At 37.8% G+C, this 13,935-nt stretch overlaps 3 protein-coding genes across 8 annotated transcripts in view; 1 reads left to right on the top strand and 2 right to left on the bottom strand.

Moving 5' to 3' along the window:
- Positions 1-1,549, top strand: part of gstz1 (glutathione S-transferase zeta 1) — a 6,259-nt gene extending 4,710 nt beyond the window's left edge. For both annotated transcript variants that reach the window (XM_008400226.2, XM_008400227.2), the window contains exons 7-9: positions 129-181; positions 267-316; positions 1,139-1,549. In XM_008400226.2, coding sequence (XP_008398448.1) covers positions 129-181; positions 267-316; positions 1,139-1,265 — 230 coding nt within the window. In that variant the 3' untranslated portion in view covers positions 1,266-1,549. The remainder of the gene's footprint in view (positions 1-128; positions 182-266; positions 317-1,138) is intronic.
- A 13-nt stretch (positions 1,550-1,562) lies between these two features.
- LOC103459027 (acyl-CoA-binding domain-containing protein 5) lies at positions 1,563-6,903 on the bottom strand. Of its 4 annotated transcripts, none has more exons than XM_008400222.2 (13): positions 6,571-6,903; positions 6,323-6,493; positions 6,139-6,244; positions 5,445-5,555; positions 4,581-4,685; positions 4,328-4,505; positions 4,125-4,253; positions 3,249-3,481; positions 2,454-2,647; positions 2,288-2,379; positions 2,151-2,241; positions 1,895-1,992; positions 1,563-1,782 (listed from the first exon to the last, which is right to left on the bottom strand). In XM_008400222.2, exons 1-13 carry the CDS (start codon positions 6,630-6,632, stop codon positions 1,580-1,582), a joined length of 1,773 nt encoding a protein of 590 aa, XP_008398444.1. In that variant the 5' UTR covers positions 6,633-6,903; the 3' UTR covers positions 1,563-1,579. The 4 variants fall into 4 exon arrangements, with proteins under 4 accessions (XP_008398444.1, XP_008398446.1, XP_008398445.1 ...); XM_008400224.2 differs by having other exon boundaries at positions 3,294-3,481; positions 6,571-6,902; XM_008400223.2 differs by having other exon boundaries at positions 2,151-2,205; positions 6,571-6,901.
- A 503-nt stretch (positions 6,904-7,406) lies between these two features.
- tmed8 (transmembrane p24 trafficking protein 8) lies at positions 7,407-13,865 on the bottom strand. Of its 2 annotated transcripts, none has more exons than XM_008400228.2 (6): positions 13,489-13,865; positions 13,232-13,378; positions 13,049-13,133; positions 12,862-12,955; positions 10,990-11,289; positions 7,407-9,619 (listed from the first exon to the last, which is right to left on the bottom strand). In XM_008400228.2, exons 2-6 carry the CDS (start codon positions 13,348-13,350, stop codon positions 9,402-9,404), a joined length of 816 nt encoding a protein of 271 aa, XP_008398450.1. In that variant the 5' UTR covers positions 13,351-13,378; positions 13,489-13,865; the 3' UTR covers positions 7,407-9,401. The 2 variants fall into 2 exon arrangements, with proteins under 2 accessions (XP_008398450.1, XP_008398451.1); XM_008400229.2 differs by having other exon boundaries at positions 13,625-13,865.
- Positions 13,866-13,935: the final 70 nt, after the last annotated feature.

Below are 13,935 nucleotides of genomic sequence, written 5' to 3'. Positions count from 1 at the left end.
GTTGAGGTCTACCTATGATGTCAATTACAGGCCTCTCTCATCTTTTTAAGTGGGAGAACTTGCACAATTGGTGACTGACTAAATACTTATTTTCCCCACTGTATATTGGCGTTTTTGATTTCCTACAGCTTTAGAACCAATTCTGAAGCAGACTGCAGGAAAATACTGTGTAGGCGATGAGGTAAGAATATGACTATCAGATCAAAAGTGAAAAAAAGATTAAATACAGCCAATAATTTACATTTTGTTCATCACTTTCATTTTAGATTTCCATGGCAGATATTTGTTTAATCCCACAAGTCTACAATGCCGAGAGGTGAGTAAACATTTCACCAGTCACATTAAGACAGTCTGCTTCTTTGTGAAAGATGAATATAAAGAAGGAAATTAGTGATTATTATATTACCTAAATTTAAAAGCTGAGTTAGGTTATTAAATATTTCAAGCTTTGAACATCTACAGGGTACTGCTCAATCATTGGATAATGGACAGCGTTTTGCACATAGTAATAAAAAAAAAAAAATCCTTGCAAGTTTCTAATTTAAACAGGACGAAGTAAGTAATTTTGCAAAGGACTTAACGCTGCTCACAAAATGAACTTATGAATGCACATGTCCAACTGTGCAGTTTCAGTACTTCTTGCATAACTTGCTGTTCAACAATGACACTAACAGCAAAATTCACAAAAGGTGTTTGATCCATTAATCTATCTATACATTTCCTGGTACAATCAAATGTTGGCATCATGAGATCAAGACAATGCCAAACCACTGATAAACAGGACCTCACCATTGCAAAGCTTCAAACAGGATGTTCTTACGTTGCTCAATGTCATCAGCAGATTGCAACAGAAAGAGAAACAGAAAAGCATAACAGCACTGTGCATCAATAGGGAACTGCTGCTAAAAAAAACTGGTTTCAGATGAAAAATCGAGCGACCGGCGTTCCTGAAATCCATAGAAACCATTGCATGCTTCTGCTTAATGTCTTTTCATAATATAATATTCTTGTAGAGTGAACTTTCTACTTTTCCATAAATTTCCCCTGAAAGCTGAACTTTGTGAGTAATGCATGTCCAGTCCCTGCTGAACACAAACATTTAATTCAACAAAAATGACAAGTTTTTTTATTTCTGCAGGTTTAAAGTGGACGTAGGCCAGTATCCAACCATCAAAAGGCTGAATGAGACCTTGGCTGAGATTGAAGCTTTCAAACTGAGCCATCCATCTCGCCAACCAGACACACCTGCTGATCTTCAAGCATGAAATGATGACAGTGTGGCATTGTTAAAGTACTTTAAACAAGTGTTTTTATTTAATCAGCATTAAACAATGAAACTAATAAAATATTCCACAGCACTATGTAAAAATGTTTTACCAACACACAATAACTCACAGATTTGTAATGTCCAAATCATGCAAATTCAAGATTTGTTATTCAAAGTGCAAAACTTCAGGTATTAGTGCATACATCGTATTACTGATACATAATTTGAGGTGACATTATGTATGATTTTAAAACTAGAATAAAGCAAAATACTTTTCTTTCACATCAGTTGTCTGCGACTGCATGGATATAATCATTTGTCACCAGTGATTTCAAGGCGAAACTTTTGTGTGTCGTTGTAGAAGGAACCAGAGCAGTCAGACCCACCAAAGACCAGCACTGTGCACTTGATATTTCCGTTTTCACCTTGCTCAGTTTGTAAATTTATCATGCTGTGTCCTGCACGGGGTTTAGAGCAAAGCAGGGGACATGCCACTGAACTCCACATGCTGGTGTCTAAACAGGGGGAAGCAAAGCAGAAAATCTTTCTTACTGAACAAATTACTACAAATCAGCATCATTTTATTTTCCTACAAAGGCTTGCACATTGCAAAGTATTAGCACTCACCAGTGTTGAAGACATGCACATCCTGCAGAGCTCCAATTGCACTGCAGCCCCCACTGATCAAAATCCTGTTATCCAACACTGGAGCTGCTGCATGAAACCTGATCATTTACATGTGAGAGGGTTTCATCTGCATCTTCAACCATTTTATTTTCAGCTTGGTTTGATGGGATGATTTAAGACATCCAAAATATATATATTCTGGAAGCAGATGGCTTCATCGATGACATTTATCAAGGTCGATTTGTTCTGTACTCACCCTCGAGGCAACGGTGGCATGTTCGCACTTTTCACAGCTGTGTACTCCATCAGTCCTTCACTCAGAGAGAAAACACAAACATCAGAGCAGACTGGAGCTTAAAGTTGTTACTGACTGCATCGAAGCAGGCTGCTTACCCAGATCTAAAACATGAAGATCATTTAAGTAGGCAGCAGTCATTTGTCCTCCAAAAATGACCAGTTTCTGTCCAAGAAGCGTAGCTGAGTGCCTGAACATTAAGTCCTGGGTCAGTATTGCAAAATATTTTAAACACAATTACTCTATTTTACAAAGCAGACTGACCCAAAGCGAGGCAGAGGCTTGTCTCCCTCCACAATGGGCTGGTACCAGAGCTCATATTCTGGGCTGAAGATGTAAAGAGCCTTGCTGCATTTATCTCCCAGTCCGTTGCTTGGCTGAACTCCTCCGAAGACAAAAAGTTCTTTCTGGTAGAAAACTGCTGAATGGTATGATAAAGCTGGCACTTTCCCCTTTGCCTTGAGAAAGAAATTTACAAAAATGATTTTAAAAAGTGTACTTCTGTAAGGGACTACATTTTAGTAATCACATACAGTTAATACTATTACTGGAGAAATTTGTAACCAAAATCTTTTTGAGAATATTTTACATATTTAATTTTTTTGCACAAATAAAAGTGCTGTTGATATGAAACCTAAACACAGTAAATATATTAGATTAATCAAGTACAGGATATAACTATACATTAATCTGAAAAGTATAATATTGGATTACATATTTTTATACATCCAATAACGTAAATGAATTATTCCAGCATAGTTTAGCCAGACTGATTTATAATGAATGCAAACGTTACACAACTACTTTAAAGCTTTTTCAGCACAAAGATGTTTAACAGAAAGCTACAATGAGAAATGTTCAATGCAAGTACAAACAAAACTGGAAGGCATTAAAAATAGACAAAAGTCAAAGCATCCAATATGAAAACTATCAAGCAGCAGTAATGTAGTTTTATGATGACCATTTTTTTCTTATGACACCCAACTTTCAATATATAAAATCTTGAACTGGATAAAAACATATATTGTTTTCCTCAAATGTCTGTACTAAATAATACACCTGAATGGGCTTCGTCCAGGAGCGGTGATTCTCGAACAAACCTACAGTGACAAGCCTCCACTTCCAGGTCAGAGTATTAAGGATGTACAGCTCGCTGTAGCGCTGACTCTCCCTCAGGCCACCGTACACAAAGACTGCCTTAGAGTCTGGGTCAAAGGTCGCTGTGTGTCCTCGGGCACATGGAGGCACGGGTCCAGAAGCAGAAGAGTTCATTGGGAACCAGAAGTCACTGTCTGAACAGATGTAAACAAAATGCCGAATTAAAAACAAGAAAACCCTTCAGGAATGTCTGGTTTAGCACTACAAAATGTATCGTTCTGATATATTTTGTAGGAATACTAAATTAATGCAGCATCTTGCACATCACAGAAACAGATTCTATGTATTCTGTTGAGAGTTTATGTGATAGACCAACACAAAGTTGCCTATTACTAAAGAGGAAAACGGGGTTTCCTTTTTAATCCAAAAATAATAATTTTAAAAGTATTATTTGCATTCAGAGTTAGCCCCCTTTCCTCCGATACCCATAATTGAAATTTAGAAGCTACGAAAGACTTGATAAAAGTGCAAAAGTTGTTGCAGGACAACCCCAAATATACAGCCAGAGCTATGATGGATAAAAGCATTTTATATTTGAGAATGGACAATTAAAAGTTCAGAAATATGTCAAACTTAAGTCTTGGAAATTGATCTACAGACACCCCTTTATTCAGCCAAAATACATAATAACCTTTTTTAATTGTCAGCATTCTTCAAACTCCCCATAATGCACTATTTGGTCCATAATATCCAAACCATGTACTTTGCAGTTTGTAGTTGTAACATTAAAAAATGAATAATTTTTCAAGTTCTTGCATATCAGCAAACTCCACTGACCCAACTCAAGCTTCCACAGCGAGTCCTCACAGTAGTTCTGATTCGAAGTTTCCCCTCCGATGAGGACAGCCGTATCTGGGTCACTCAGACACATAGCGTGGCTCCAGCGCTTTGATGGACATGCTGAAACTAATCACAGCTTCCATGAACACAGTTTCTGTGCACACAGTTTTGACTTCACAGGTAATGTTTGCTATTCCCACCTTCCCTGCTTTCGTTTCTAATCTGCTCAGTTATTTTCTCCCGGATGCTAACGCTGCACAGTTTCCTCCTCTTGGAAGTGAAAGTTTTGTCCGTGTCCTCTGCGAGACTGTCTGTTCCATCTGAGCTCCACGTCGGGCGGGCTCGCCGATTAACGACAGTACGCCTGGGTGTCTTATCCTTTCAGTTGCACAGAGCACATTCCAGACATTACATTTATTTGGATATTAACAGTAATGACTCCAACACACTTACCAAAGGCCGAGCTGCAGGGCAAGGAAAGTCGCTGGTCTCAACTTTAATCACTGGGAACTTAGAATAGCAAACACTGTGGCTCATGTGTGAGGACTCTGAGATCATCTGCAAAGATTTTGGATGAGATTAACAACTGTGACACATTTCCAAAAAAGACAGGATGGCCAATTAATAGATTTTTTGAAGATTTAATTTGTGGATGATATGGATTTATTTTCCCCACCAATGCACTCAAGTTTCCGTAGTTCAGAGTGGTGTCAGCACACCCAAAGCGGCCATCTTGTTTGACAAGCGTGTTAAAGCTAATTTATTTGTACTTTTCACTCTGATGGAATATTAGGCTCAGGCTACAATTTCTTTTTTTTAAATCATAAGATTAAAGTAGTCATTTTACCAGATTAAATCTGTAATATTAGGAGAATAGAGTAGTGTTTTTATGAGAACCCCAACACAAAAACTAAAAATTTAAATTAGGAATGTTGAGCATTTTGTTAAGTTGTACTTTGTTAGTTTTACAGATGATACTTAATACTTAGTAGAAATAACTCATATTTAAATACATAAGCATCAAATTATTAGCAGTAGCAGAAATATTAAATTGTAATTTTAAAAAATATATATTTTAAGATTTTTTTCTGGCAAAATAGCATTTTTCTTTACTATTACAATGTTCTTCTGGCCTTCATACTCAATTTCACAACTCCCAGAAGAGATGATTGAGATAAAAGCCACTTTCTGAAACAAGAAAAAAAACTAAAATAAAAATGTCATAAAAAAAACATTTTCACACCTGGTCTGACAAAAATCTGCTTTATTTTTAAACCATAATCGCCCATCTCTAAAAGAGAGGTAAAGTTGTCTCACCGTTTCAGTTTCAAGAGTTTCTTGTATTGAGCTGGAGAGATCAGCCACACTGCATTGTTCTGAGATCAAGCGTTTCCGGGCCAAAGGGGTGCTGCTGACACTGATGTTATCCTGTGGCAAGAGAAACAACACAATCACTCCTGCCCAATATTAAACGCCCACAATCTGATCTGCAGTGTCAGTCTACACTTTGTGTTCTTGGCATTCTCAGGAATTTAAGTGTTTATCCATTCCTGTATTCATTTCCTTTTATTTATTTTTGGTATGTTTTTTATTGTTGGATTAAAAATGACCGAAACAAATCGGAATAAAATTCATGGTATGCTGTTTGGTTATTTTAAACAAACTTTACTTTACAACTTCCACTTTTTGGGCAGGAAATTTGCATCAGGTCTAAATTGTAGAATCAACAAATTATATAAATGGTCCAAGAAGAAGAAGGCTAATGAAATAAATAAAAAAAATCCTTCCTTCAATCAAAAGAGAAAATAAAAGAATATGAAAGTCTTGCCATTTGGAAAGCATTACAAAGCCATTTATGAGGCTTTGGGACTCCAAATAAAACGTTTGCACAGCTTTCCTCTGCAAGTTTTATTCAAATCTCTGTTTCACTGGGTTCTAAATTTGCTAGAAATATTTGTGTAAGTACAAATGGAACCCCATACTGCTTTACTGAGAAATGAGGCTCTCCTACCTCTCCACAGGCCTTCAGCACAATCTTCCCATACACTCCTTTCCTGCCTCTCTCTTCAGCCACTGTGATGATGTCATCGCTCCAGTCACCTTCCCACGTCAAACACCTGAGAGGAAAGGAGACCAACTGAGCATTTCCACCCCAGAAACCATTCATTTAATCTTTTCATCCACTCTTACTGTACTTTATCTGTGGGGACAGAGTCCCTATGTTCTGTGGCTGGACGTCCTCACTGACAACCACCTCTGCAGACAATGTTGTGTCTTTGCACGACCAGTCTCCAAACCCGAAGATGACCAGCTGTTTGGGGAGAGGCAACGGGATGTGGACTTGGAAGCGACTTCTGTTAGATTTGCTGCGGATACGCACATACTTATTGAATGCTCGACAGGAAAAAGCTCTCAGTGCTAGCTTGAAAAACGAAATACATACCTACTAAACTGTCGAGGAGCATCACGCAGGGACCAAAGAACATAAAAATTCAGTTTCCCCATTTTGCCTGGACGTTATTAAAGTTTAAACAGAAGAGGTGAAACTGGGAGCTGCGCCGCTGCGGCGTCTCGAGAAGAAACGCACGTGGTACTGAAGATCAATCAACCCAAAGTCAGCCCGCGTGCGAAGATTGTTTAAAGATTTAAGACAACCGTCATCTTGTGAAAATATGAAACCTGACAGCCATGCAGATAATAAATGTTAATATATAGTCAATTGTGAAATTATATAGTAGTTTTTAAATGCTGATGAAGAAGCAACAGAGACAAATCAATCAATAATCACAGCATAATTTACTTATTTTTATGTATTTGCACGTAAATCGTAGGGCAAAATGAGTAAAAAAAAGGGTTAAAAACAATTGTAAGATAAGCTCCAAAATTTTGGAAAAAGAACAAAATCTTAAGATTTTATAACCCAATGAAGAGAACATGCAACCAAATCAATAAATAAAACAATGCATTTTTTAAATTATATTTTTAATCTACAAGTTTTAGATTAAATAAGATCCACTACATTTATTGAGATGCTGACTGAGATTCCACTAAATATGAGTGAATATGAAAATTATTTAAAAATAGTCTATAAAGAGAGTGGCCATTTAAAAGACAGGGGGAAAAAAGCTCTTCATGAATATTAAGAAATGTTGCTACACTGGGTAAAATATTTATCCAATATTTTGTCCAGTGTAGAAGAAGAGTTGAACAACCAGTTAAATACTCCAGATCACCCTAAAAATAATATCAGACACATGTAACCAGAGTAAATACAAAATGCAGTTTTAAAATAATTATTTTATTTATTAAGAGAAAACATCTTTCCAAACAAGCATGACACTCTTTCTAAAATGCAATAGCCCCTAAAACTGATCACTAGAGGTTCTATGTTTAGCGGCAACAACTGACACCAAATGGTAATGAGTTTTTCACATCGCTCTAAGCCCGTTTACAGTCATGCTGCAGCATCTCAATAAACTTACACCAAACATTTCAGCAGAGGTGGACCAGCTGTTGTTCTTTGGATAATTGTCTTGCTGGTTTTCATCATTTCTTCAAATATTTGTATTATTTAAGTGATCTGATTCGATTAGTCAAGCTGACTAGTAAAATTGAACTAGAAAATGTGGTTAATCACAGTTAATCTATGACAGGGATATATTAGTTTAGGTAATTTTTTTTCCTCTTTAATAAGTGAAATCATAATTTAAAAACTGAATTTCATATTTACTCAGGTTGTCTTTGTTGTTTAAAACCTGATAATCTGAAACATTAAATGTGACAAGAAAAAGCCTGCAACTGAAAAAACCTGTAAAGCAAATATATTTGCATTTTCTATCATTTTAAGAAGTTGAAGATGTTTCCCTATGTCACCGCTTTGAGCCATGTCAAAACATTGTGAAAACAGGCTTTCATAATGCAGCACTAGCTTTCTCCCATCGAGTTTTAAAATCATAATTCATCGAAACATTTTGCAGAGGAGTTTTACCACACCAAGGGAACTAAAACGCTGTTGTCTTACTGCCTTTTAGAAGCTAAGTTACTGTAGGACTGTGGCTGGCCTTCGGGGAGCTCTTAAAATAAAACCAGGTTACATCAGCACCTCCGTAACAATTACATCAATCCCCTAATGCTGCAATTTAATAGAAACACAAGGGAACACACTGAGGTACCTGCTAATCCTGGCTCTGCTGTGAGACTGGTATAAAATGCGGCAAACTAAACGAGCGTATTTACAGGGTAATCGTTTTGGAACCAACACCTACTTTTATATCTCCCCTTCCATCCAATTAACGACACAGACAATTAGACAATCTTCTCTTTATTGTGGAATATAAATTTCAGGAACAAATAGTATACTTTAAAGTGAAGGTATGGGGCAGCAAACGGCTTGAAAACAGTTGCTTCAGATTGCATACGACATTAGCAGCCAAATCTGTGACTTCTTTGGGAAAATGCGCATGTGTGAAAGTGATAAAGTGTCAGCTTTACAAGAAAAAGGTGGTCCAACACACGAAGAACATCAAAAAATAAGCACAGTGATCTTCACTTGCAAAACACATGTGGATGAAACACTGCAACTGGCCTCTACGTTTAAAACAGATCATTAAAACACTGGCAAAGCAAAGGTAAATATTGAATCTAGAGCGATATTTGATGAGGGCTTTTATATGCGCCATAAAAACTGTGACTTCAGTACGGCAACCTAAACTCTTCCTTCAACACACCCACCAAACCAGTAGAGAACATATATTAAGTCCTGAATTTTCACATGATTAGATTCAATGAAAAAAGAAAAAAAAATACACAACAAAGCTGAATGATTATCACAACAGACAACGGTGCAACAGAGAAAAAGAAAAGAAAGGTGCATACATAACACGTGAAAATAATGTCTTCAGAGCACTGCTGATTAAGGACGTGGCCTGGAGAAACACACACTGTGCAGGTTCTCCCTGATCGCTGCTACCATAGAAATGTAACAGGTAAAGACAATATTTGGTTTATGACGGGCACTTGACCAAACAGCACAGAGGGGATATGGCACATGACAAACGCAAGGCTTCTCTGATTATATTCAAACAGGACACTGACACACATGATGCACTGAAACCCATTTAACCTGACAAGCAAATATAAAATTGATGTGCCTGCATTTATTTCTTAAATTATATATCTTTGTTTATTCCATGTCTGAAATCAAAGAAAATAGTTCATTGTTCTTAGGAGTAATATTCAGTAATTTATACATTCGTGAGCAACAGAGCTGGCGTCTCAGGCACTGTAATACACCCTGTAGTAGAGAGTTTTGTTCCTCCAAAGGGAGTAGGAGTTGTCAAACTTTAGGAGGTACGTGCCTTCACCTGGGAAGTCGTGGCTCCCACCCTGGACGGACAGATGGCTGTCCTGGCGGTAGACAGGCAGGATTTCCGCCAGGTTCGAGTTGGTCTGGCTTTTGGAGCCTCTCTCGACGTCGTCGTTGCCGAGAGGCCCTGCCACACACACACCACGTAAACCAAAATGTCAACATGCTGCCTCACACTTGGGCAACAGCTTGTTGCCAGTATCAACAACATTTAAAAAAAAAAACCACGAACTTTTGTTTCAAGACTAATAAGAATTTCTCTAATACACTTTCTGATGATATAGAAAGGAACTGCTGTTGCTGAGCACCGACAGCAGGCTTCTACATGTTTTCCTTGCTCACAGAAAATATAAATCATGGCGTTTTAAATATTTCTGACTGGAAAAAAGTCATAGGCATAACATGAAAACAAAAACCTGTTTTGGATATACAATTGGAAACCACACCCTGACAAAATCCATCAGCTTCTTATACTTGTGCTACACTGAAAACAAAATTCAGAAAGTGAACCTTTTTAAATGGTTTGTGAAGTAACAATACTTAGCTGAAAATTTCTAAATTTACTGTTTATAATAGATTTTTTGCCAAAGTCTGTACTTCAACAAAAAAACAACAATAAACACATGACATCACAATAACAATGGGGCAAATTATTTAATATTTTATGCAGAAATTAACCAATAGCAACTGCTTTTCACCTTCATAACAAAGACTGAATGCTTGTGTGTATGCACTAACGGAGGCAGCACAGACATATAGTTCAGATGCTGCAAACCGCAAAGTCTTTGCACTTAAGCTACGCAATAATACTTTCAGCTTTACTTAAAATCTAAGAGTATCAACTGAGGATTAATAAGCTAACCATCTCAACCACTAAATTAAACAGCGTTTTTTAATTTGGCTTTTTTTGTTGTTTGTTTTGCACCCGGTTTTATCGTTAATGTGCTGGAGAAGGTGCAGCTGCATTGTGTCACTTCTAATTTTCCTCTCAGTCCATCAAACAGGCAAGCATAGCTGAATAATAGCACAGATGTTGTATTAAAAATATGCAGCGGAACATTTTGCTAGCTAATTTGCCTCAATATCATTCGGGTTTTATGGAACACTAATCCTGCAGCGGTTTAAAAGTATTTGCAATTAAAAACATGGCTTAAATGAGCAACTTTTGAGTCAAAACTTTGGATGCTAATTGCTGAATAACATGACCTACATTTATTTCTTCAACTTTGTTTAATGATAAATGGATGAGAACTGGTAGAAAATGTGAACTCAGTTCCGAATGTTTCAGAGAGGAACCATGAACATATTCGTTTGTTTTAATGTGGAAGTACTGAGCTTACAATGCAGGTCGCAATAACTTCTCCAACTTTCCTGCGTCTCATCGATTGTTATAACGCTTGAACAACAGATGATTCTCAGACTTGTAAAAGTAAAAAAAGATGCGGCTTTATGTATTTAATCCCATGTTACCCCATAGACTCTTGGATTCAAGCTCACCTTCTAGCTCTTCCTCTTCGTCTTCGTCATCGCTCGACTCGCTGATGTGCACCGTGATAGATCTGCTCGTCACAGGGGTCCAGTCAAAATATATGCCAAAGCCAATGTCAAAACCGTCTGTGGCAAACTCCCAGCACACTTTTTTGGCCTCGGGGACGGTGGGGACGTGGACCGTCATGATGTCTCCTCGGTACACTGTCACAACGCTGTCCTTCTCAGTTCGAAGCTTTGCCTTCAGCTCCTTCACTGCAGCAGATGTCCAAGTTGTTGGAGGCGGCAGGGTTGGCATCTGGGCTGCCTCTGGGTGGGGAAGAAACATCAGTTTAAGGAGAGCAAATTTGGTGATTTTAAAGCATATGGCTCACTACGCATTGCCCGTTTAGAGATATTTATAATTAAAATGAAACTATTCACTCTAGGAAGAAATTTCAGGTATTCAGTATCAGTGAGGTGTTTAAAATTATAATCAGAAGAACCATAAAAGTTGCTAAAATAGTTTTTGGGGGGGAAGCATAAATCCAGTTACTACTTTTCTATTGTTGTGCCATCCTCCTTATATGACAACCAAACTAATTTTGGTTGTCATATAAGGAGAATGCTAAGGAGATGGATGAATTGATCTAGAGTCAATTTCAGCACATAATAACACTCTTCAGTGTGGATGTTGTTATGGAGGGAAAAAGAGCTAACATTTAGCAATTTTCTTTCTCAGTTAAATTTTTTAATTCAAGTCAGGAAGACTAGATACAGATGAAACAGATTCTATGGCATGTCGTTGGGTCTGTCACAATAACAATTGTGACAGACCCACACAATTGTTATTTAGCTGGACAATAACTTGTCCCAAAAATGATTGGAATAAACAATAATGTTGTCATTTTGAGACCATTTTCAATTGATATAACAATAATAATAATTGCATATTAATGGAAGTAAAGCCTCTCAAAGATCAAAAAACATTTAACACTGAAAATGGAAGACATTTTAAATGTCTAAAATACATAAAACAACTGAAACAAAATGGATTATGAAGTTTTTGCAACCAAAATTACATAAAAAAAATATCAATCATTCATCTTAGATGGGCAAAAGTGGTGTTTGGTACTTTTGTAAAACTAACCACTTCATATTGGGTGTCAAATGTTTGCATTGACACTGCATTAGACATTTTTCAAAATGTCTAAGTTTCAACAATGTTTCAACAATATGACCAGGAAAGCATCTTTTTGATGATTGTTGTCCAAGTGGAAATTTTAATTTATAATGTAATTAATTGATTTATTGCTTATTGCGACAGGTTTACTTGTCGCAATATGTTTGAGGGTCATTTAGGCTGCAAGCGAGAGAGAGAGAGCATGACTTATAATGCACAACAGGAAGGCTGAATGATTAACTTTTTTTTATACAGATGCAATAACAAACGCATGTTTAATAAAAAATTGTATGCATTGAATTTCCACAAAAAGCACTAAAAGCACCAGTTATTCTCGTTAAACCCATTTCTCTTGTCATTGTATTTTTACATAATTCCCCATGGCATCCTATATGAGAAAATGCATATCTCCTCTGTTTGTAAAAGTGTTATGTTTAATTTAAAACTAAAATAGAACAAGAATGGTACTTAGCTTGATTTTTAAAACTGCAACAAATTCCCTAAAGAATCAATTAAATGCTATCTTGTAACATTTGCAGCTCTAAGCAACTTTTATTTTAGCTGGACTGAGGGCAAAAATGGCTCTTTGGAAAGTCAAGGTTGAAAATCTTAGGGAGAAACTGGTATTAGCAGGTTAAAGCTTATCAAAAAACAGATTGGAAATCAGTTCTGTAATAAACAAGGCGTCAGCCATGTCAGCACACTCAGCAGGTTCTCACCTTTGATTTCAGCAGAGAGCCGACAGGTCCCAGCACTGTTGTTCTCCTCGCCTCCTTCCCCCAGGGCCAGCTCTGCAGGAGCCTCTTCATTACCCTGAAAGTGCACATGCATATGGCACATTATAGCAAAAATAAATAACATTCAACTTCCATGTTACTGTTACTTTTTGACAGCTCTGCAGCATGCCTTGGCCAAATCCTCCTTGGTCTCATTCATGTTGGCTTGATTGCTGGATTGGGTAAAGCTCTCCGTCAGATTTGTACTCTGCAGACTGGAGTAAAGAGATTTACAGTAAGAAGAGGAAGGGGGAAAAAAAACACGATAGAGTCAACGATGAAAACGCATCAGCAGCTCTGAGCAACAGGTTACCTGCCCGGCGGTTCGCTGTCGCAATGATGGGAGGTAACTCCGGGGAAGGATGAAAAGGACAAGGATGACAGCCGAGACTGGAGCTCAGATGTAGGTTCTATACTCGCCATGGCTGTCATGACAAGACAAATACCTCTGACTGCGGGGCTGGAAGAGAGGAGAGACCGCCCCTCAGAGCCAGCACAGGGAGGAGGGAGAGACAAGTTAGCCTCTTTACACAGTCTGGAACCAAAGCAAACAGAAACCAATCTACTAACCACAACTAAAGCGAAGAGTAATCTTTCTACGTCTCGGTTCAGGGGTTCCTTGACTTGTTTGCTCTTCCTTTAGCTTACATCTGGCTAGCCATTAGCTACACAGAGAGCAGTGAAAGTGAAGCCGACCTTTTCTCACCACAACGTAAGACTGACAGTCCGATTTAGTGAACTCAAATCCAGCTCAGGCCATTAAAAATGTAACTCCATATCCCTTCAATCGTGTGACAACTATCCACACAGCCGTGCTTCTTCTTCTCAAGGAAAAAAACGGACGCGATTTTCTGACTTCCGTCTTTTTCCGAGCGTTGACGGAAATATACGAATATGTAGACGAGGAAGCGAGGACGCTTCTGCTACAGCAGCAGTTCTAGAAAGCAGAGAGGAAACGGCAGAGGTGGATGGAAACAGTGGCGGAGCTAGACTTTTAAAGTTGGGGGGGCCAAGGGG

Source organism: Poecilia reticulata, linkage group LG22 (genome assembly GCF_000633615.1).
Source record: "Poecilia reticulata strain Guanapo linkage group LG22, Guppy_female_1.0+MT, whole genome shotgun sequence".
NCBI classification, from domain to species: Eukaryota; Metazoa; Chordata; class Actinopteri; order Cyprinodontiformes; family Poeciliidae; genus Poecilia; species Poecilia reticulata.
The sequence above is the reverse complement of the archived record's forward strand: the minus strand, read 5'-3'. Positions and strand labels throughout refer to the sequence as shown.